At 32.3% G+C, this 7,420-nt stretch overlaps 1 protein-coding gene across 1 annotated transcript; it reads left to right on the top strand.

The window, feature by feature from the left end:
- The first annotated feature begins 6,181 nt into the window (after positions 1–6,181).
- Positions 6,182–6,937, top strand: LOC131845780 (uncharacterized). The gene has a single exon (XM_059194870.1). It carries the CDS (start codon positions 6,182–6,184, stop codon positions 6,935–6,937), a length of 756 nt encoding a protein of 251 aa, XP_059050853.1.
- Positions 6,938–7,420: the final 483 nt, after the last annotated feature.

Raw genomic sequence — 7,420 nt, 5'->3', positions numbered from 1 at the left:
AGTGATATGAAAAGTGTATTCTTCTACTAATTTCGTTGACATGGGAAATCCATGACATAGTACAATCCAAAATAAGTCCTAAATTTTTAACCTTGTCAGTGTACGCTATCTCAATGTTGTTGTATATTATTGGGGGTACCAAAGACCAATCCAACTTGCACCTTAGTCTGCTACTACCAACAATCATGGCTTGGGATTTGGACGGATTAATAATGAGACCGAAAGATCTAGCCCACGATTGAAGTAAGGGAATTTCGGCAATGTGAAAAGATATTGTTATGAAGTTGTATAACGTTGTGCATTGTCTGATAGAAATAAGGTTTGGTTTATTGCCAGTAAGAATTTTGTAAGGACTGTAGTCCCCACTACAGTCTATACCTCCCATATATAAGGCGAGGAATTTTTGTGTTGAGTTAGTTATAATAGAGGGACTCAGACAGTCATAGTCGGATTGTTATATGCCGAAGGCTGTCATAATCGAACACAGTACGGACGGCAGTTATAGTCCGTTATTATTGTAAAGTCAGTCGCAGTAGTTTCCTATAGACGCGATACAGTCTGAGCTACAGCGGCTGAAATTTGAATGTAACATCGAATACGGCTATAACTCAATTGTAAAACTTCTGTGGAGAGAATAAACAGGCTTCAAGAGACAACTAATTATTAATACGAAACGAAATATTAATAAATACAAAAGCACGGTTAAATATAAATTAGACTTAGAGTTACAATCTATCAGTCTTAATAATCCTGGTATTCTTTACACCAAGTTAATTAGTCTTTTGTCAAAAGAATACCAGAATATTTTCAAGAAAAAAGAATATTGTGTTAAATCTAAATTTACAGAATGGGCAACAGTAGGAATACTTAAAAGTAGAAACATTTTATTTGATTTATATGATCAAAAAATATATAGATTTGATGACAAATTTACGACTTATGTGAGAAATTACTCTAAAATTTTCAAACAAGTTTGTATTGCAGCTAAATCTAATTATATAAATAAACAAATTAATCAGTCCTCTGACAAAATTAAGACCATCTGGGGAATTATAAACAAAGAAACTGGGCGGTCTGAAAAAGCCTGCAATCAATTCTCATTAAATTATGACAATAAGTTAATAACAGCAACAAAAGATATAGTTCATATTTTTCAAGATTTTTTTGCTAATATTCCGATTGATATTACATCTTCTCTAGACTCAGCTCCAATTCGAGCAAAAACATTACTGGAGGCTAATGTCAGCCCTTGCTCTTTAACATTTAAATTTTCACATGTCAGCCCTTTTTATGTCATAAAAATATTCAAACAGTTAAATTTAAAAAATACGGAAGATCTCTGGGACATGTCAGTAAAAGTAGTTAGTTCATTCATAGATATTGTTGCTCCTTATCTAGCTACTATTTTCAATAAATGTGTTGATAATGGCGTGTTTCCACAATTAATGAAATTTAATTATAAATGAATTCCACTGTTTAAATCAGGAGATAGATTTGAGCTAGGCAACTATAGACCAATTTCTATTTTGCCAGTTCTAAGTAAAGTATTTGAAAAGATTATGTTTTTCAGCAATGTCGCGAACAGCCAGGCTTCCTCGTACGTACTCGTTGCGGATTTTATCGAGCCTGGTTATACCGCACATCCACCTCAGCATCTTCATTTCAGCAACTTGGATGGTATGCACGTTCTTTTGGGTTACGGGCCATATTTCACTGCCATACATAAGAACGGGTCTTATAATTGTTTTATAAATTAACCCTTTGAGTTTAACAGGCATTCTCTTGTCGCATGTAACACCAGTCACTTCTCGCCATTTAAGCCACGCTGCAGCTATTCGGTGTTGAATATTGCATTCTATATTCCCGGAGTTGTGCATTATACTTCCCAGATACTTATATTGATCACACATGGTGATCATTTGTCCTTCAATGGAAATTGGACTATTATCAGAGGTATCTGGCACATTCATAGCCATGTACTGACTGGGTTTTCGCAATATTAAACACTAGACCACCATTTTGTAACTTATGTTTCAAATACAGAAGCGACTCCTGCAACTCAATGCGACTTTCTGTACAAATAGTACAAGTATTAGAGTAGTCCGAAAAAAAAAAAACAGCGGTCCGCATTCACTGGCGAGACAGCGACCCGATAGGTGCCTTCCTACTAAGTGCAAACAACCGAGCATTTTTACTTCGCCATCCGACCGTACGACCAGGAATCCTATAGTATATAGTCCTGTTACCATCAACATGCATACTTATAATAACTGCAGAAGGACATTACACTATAATAATAATACAGTGGTAGCGGATTGGTCTATTTCTTTGCCATGCTTTTAGGTCGAGAAGTAGTTGCAGCAGTTGCCTTGGGGATAGTTGAGACACTTTTTTTTTCTTCGACTAGCAACACCAACGACAGTTGTCATTTTCAGCTGGCCGTAATAAATAAATAATTTTTAATAGTCTATCACACGAATATTATATTTTCGACATCGTTATTAGTGATATAATAGTGCAATAAGTGTCGATTATTGTTTGTGTATTATTTGCAAAAATCGACATTAAAATAGTGCACCGGCCATCTGTCAAACTTCTTTCGTTGGTAAACAACTAATTTTAAAACTATTTTATAACTATGTGTTGGACTTATTCAAAGAATTTCATAATATATACAAGTTTTATAGAAAATATTCACATCAAGTTAAATTGATATTAATAATTGTGAAGTTCAGTTGTTGCGTACGTCGAAGGAAAAAATATACCCACAAAATATATTGTACATAAGTAATTTTATGTTTTATATTAATGTAATTTGAAGGAAAGGAGCACAATCTAATTCCATTTACTTAATTTTGTAAAATATAGGTCGTATAAATATACCTAACAAAAATTATTCAAAATTTTACACATAAAATAAGTAAGGTTCAGTTGCTGTTCTCGTTGTGTTACTTTTTTTAGAAATAACTCACTTCACTCTCCCTAGTAACTATTCATATATTCAATAATGTCACTATCTACCCGTTCCACAACTGTACGGCAGACAGAGATGAAGCTTAAAGTGGCCCTACAAGAACTTCAGGCATCCAAAGATCTCAGTGACAAGTTGATCAGGGAGAGAGAAGAGAGTGAAGATGAAATTTTAAAAATTATAAATAAAAATACCCAATTAAAATCAGAATTGTCAGAACTTCATAATAGCCATCAGGAAGTTATTGAGCAGCGGGATCAGCTTCAAGAACTAATAAGTAGCTTTCATCAATGTAGTGACACTCATGAGCAAGCCTTGAGGCGTATCACTGAATTGGAACTTGAGTTAAAGCAGGCATATTCTAAAATCAATGATCTAGACACAAGATTGGAATCTCGACAAAGTAATGAGATTAGTAATTTATATGAGGAACTTATTAGTGTTAACTGTGTGCCTCCTTCTACTACAGTTCCATGCACCCATCCTGTTGTAATTGACCTTACTAGTGATACATCACCTAAATTAGGCAACTATAACAGTAACATTTGTATGTTGAGTAATAATAAATTTAAAAAATATTTAAAACTATAAAAGTTTATAATTAGGAATCGGAATATATTAAATAAGCGTTGCAAAAAGGGACAATTATTGAAAAAAAAAACACTTTGAATAATTTAAAATTGCATGATTACATTAATAAGTGTAATAATAAGGTAGTGGAAAGCCAAAAGTTATATGACATTGATACAGACTACCTAACTTCAAAAATCAATAGTTTAGAATCTTCGCTTCATGATTTAAATACAAAGTATATTATCTCTCAGAAACAAATCCAGGAGCATATTTTAGCAATGGATGATCTGATTGATGTTAGTAAATACAATGCTGACCGTTTTGAGTCGTTGACTAAGCATTGTACATGTAATCACACAAATATATCAAATAATAATTCAGTTGTAACTGTGCTGGAAAATGAAGTTCAGGGTGTTTGTGCCAGTGACTGTAACCCTAAGAGTAGCACAATGGTGTTCTCTGACAGAATAGGCTGTAACTTTGGGTCTATTTTGAAGTATCATCTTAAGGGTGATTTATTAAACTACTGTATGCCAGAAGCATCATTTACACAAATAATAAATAAAATTAAGTCTACGAAAATGAACAATATGACCACAATTGTGTTATTTTTTGGTAATAGTATTCAATTAAATAGGCAGGATGTAATTAAAGGGATTGAATATTTCTTACAATTAAATGTGTATAAGATTGTATTGTGCGCTTTTCCTTACACAAATAGACATCTTCATAAAAAAATTAACGGTAAGGTACATTACCTGAATAACTTATTACATACATTGACATGTCGTCATAGTGACGTTTTTACATTTTTTGATACTAATAGTTTTATTAGTGATTTTTATTTGACAAAAGATACAATGTATCTTTCTAAATCATCTAAAAATAAAATAGCCACTTTAGTGGCTTATAATATTGACTACATGAACAGTTTACATGGTAAACTTAAACATAAAAATACTGACATAACAAATAATTCTATTAATATTTGTGACATAAGTACTATGACTGCAGATTTAAACTGCTCACAAAGACAAAGGGAAAGCAATCAGAATTAATAATTGTTCATCAGAACATACAAAGTTTTCCCGGCAGCGAGTTAATTATACAATTATTTTTAGAAAAGTATAATATTGATATTGTCTGTTTCACAGAACATTGGCTTAAAGAGAGCAATATGATGTTCAATTTAAATAATTATAACGTTGTCAGCTGCTTCAATAGAAAGTCAGTTAACAGAGGCGGGTCTATGATAATTGCAAGAAATAATATTAAAGTAAAGGCCCGTGCTGACATTGTTAGACTTTCTATTGAGTGTTGTATAGAATTATCTTGTATAGAACTAGAAAATTATATCCTTATATGTGTGTACAGGCCTCCTAATAGTGATTACAATGTTTTTGAAGGGGTGATGGAGGATATTTTAAAAAAAGTATTTAATAGTATTAAAAAAATTATTGTATGTGGAGATTTTAACGTTGATATTCTTTGTAACACACCCACATGTACAAAATTTATTAGTTTATTTCAGTCGTTTGATTTATGTCATGTCTTTCATGAACCCACTCGTGTAACTGCCACGTCTGCTACTTGTCTTGACAATGTCTTTTGTAACTGTGAATATACAGAAAAATTCATAATAAATAAACTTCCTTCAGATCACTGCGATCAAGTTGTTAAGTTTAGCAGTCAAATCAATAAAGTCAACAATAATAAAAAATCAAAAAGACAAATAAATGTTTACAATATTAATAAATACAAAAGCGCGATTAAAAATAAATTGGATTTGCTGTTACAATCTAGTAATAATCCTGATTATCTTTACACCAAGCTAATTAATATTTTATCCGGAGAATATGAACAATTTTTCAAGAAAAAAGAAGTTCATGTTAAATCTAAATTCACGGAATGGGCAACAGTAGGAATACTTAAAAGTAGAAATATTTTGTTTGATTTATACGATCAAAAAAAATATCGATTTGATGACAAATTCACCACTTATGTGAAAAATTATTCTAAAATTTTTAAAAAAGTTTGTATTATGGCTAAGTCTAATTATTTTAATAAACAAATTAAGCAGTCTTCTGACAAAATTAAAACCTGGAGCATTATAAATAAAGAAACTGGAAGATCTAAAATAGCCTGTAATCAATTTACAATTAAATTATGATAATAAATTAATAACAACAACAAAAGATGTAGTTAATATTTTTGAAGATTTTTTTGTTAATATTCCGATTGATATTACATCTTCTCTGGACTCATCTCAATCTCGAGCAAAAAAATTACTAGAGACTAATATCGGTTGTTGTTCTTTAAGATTTAAATTTTCACATGTCACATATCATAAAAATATTCAAACAGCTAAATTTAAAAAATACGGAAGACCTTTGGGGCATGTCTGTAAAAGTAGTTAGTTCTTTCATAGATATTATTATTTTTTTTTTTTTTTTGAGGGTAGCTGTGAAGCACTAAACACATAGAAACTTTGGTCTTACTTATTTAATTGATTAATTTTAAATTACCAATTATTTGCATTATATTTTATGCATAAAGTATAAGTATAGTGGTGATCTACCTGCAGTAGTGTTATCTCCTTCGCACTTTCACTTTTAACAACTTTAAATTACATCATCAATGGACACTATACAGCAGTCATTGGAGCAGATGATGGAGCACTTTAATACAAGGATGGCAGCCTTCCAGGATAACCTTGAGAAAGCCAGTGGTGCTCCAGTTACCTTGGTTTCACTTGCTGCAGATTTCTCTAATTTTAAGTCTTTGATCGGAGACTCATTGATTAATCTCCAACATCAAGTTCAAGTTTTGGCACAACAGCAAGATCATCTTGAAATGCACAGTCGGCGCAAGATATTGTTGATTCATGGGATTCGTGAAGACTGTGACGCTAATTTGACTCTTCAAGTAACTAAGTTGTTTGCTGAGAAACTTAAAGTATCCATCTCACTAGACAATATAAGTAGAATACATCATATGGGCCGTGTAACTGGAGGGAAACCTCGTCCCATCCTTGTTAAATTTCGCAGCATTGAGGTGCGCAATAAAGTGTGGACAGCGAAAACTGGGTTTAAAAGTAGTGGTATCACAATGTCTGAATTCCTCACTAAAGTCAGACATGAGGCTTTTATGAATGCGCGGAAACACTTTGGTATATCTAAGTGCTGGACACAAAATGGAGCTGTGCTGATCATCGGAACTGACGGTAAAAAACATCAAGTCAGTTCAGGTGCCGACCTAAACCGGCTCATTAATTTGTCTCAGAGTGTTGTGTGTGATAATACGACGCTGCCTACAACTTCCCAGCTCGTCACCGCCCAGAAGACATCCGATATGGCAGCTGTAACGCGATCTAAGCGCATTTTGAAGAAATAATCTGTTCCTCGGCAAACTGTTGTAGTGGTTGTGGTGGCGGTATTATTTACGTAGGGTTTGTTCTATATTTTACCAAATTCAGTGGGTAGGTAAATTTAACTAATGTATTTTTTAATTTTCTTTGTATCTTGTGACGTTTTTAAAATTTTTACTTTTTCTATTATCAACCCACATTAAAAACATTTTCAATTATTTTCACTTGGTTGAGATTCGGCATTTCTGACAGTTATGACTTTGACAGCACTGACGTTGACAGTTGTTATATTGAAATAAGTATTTATGGTAGATTAGACTAAAATAGCCAACTTAGCCCATTTGGCATTATATTGATACAGCCATAGTTTTTAATATTGCCACCTAAATTTAATCTTTAAGTTATTGTTATTTTTGGTATTATTATGATGTAATTTCTCTTTTCATATGTACATATATATATTTATTATCAAATTCCAACTACTAGCAGGTAGACGCTCAGAGAAGAAT

This window comes from Achroia grisella, unplaced genomic scaffold, assembly GCF_030625045.1.
Source record: "Achroia grisella isolate CSIRO2021 unplaced genomic scaffold, CSIRO_AGI_Agris_v1 utg48434, whole genome shotgun sequence".
In the NCBI taxonomy this organism is placed as follows: domain Eukaryota; kingdom Metazoa; phylum Arthropoda; class Insecta; order Lepidoptera; family Pyralidae; genus Achroia; species Achroia grisella.
Note: the sequence above shows the minus strand (reverse complement) of the source record. Positions and strands in the feature narration are given on the sequence as shown.

Excerpts from the sequence above, each read along its gene's own strand:
- LOC131845780 (XM_059194870.1), top strand. The coding sequence starts at position 6,182 with ATGGACACTATACAGCAGTCATTGGAGCAGATGATGGAGCACTTTAAT.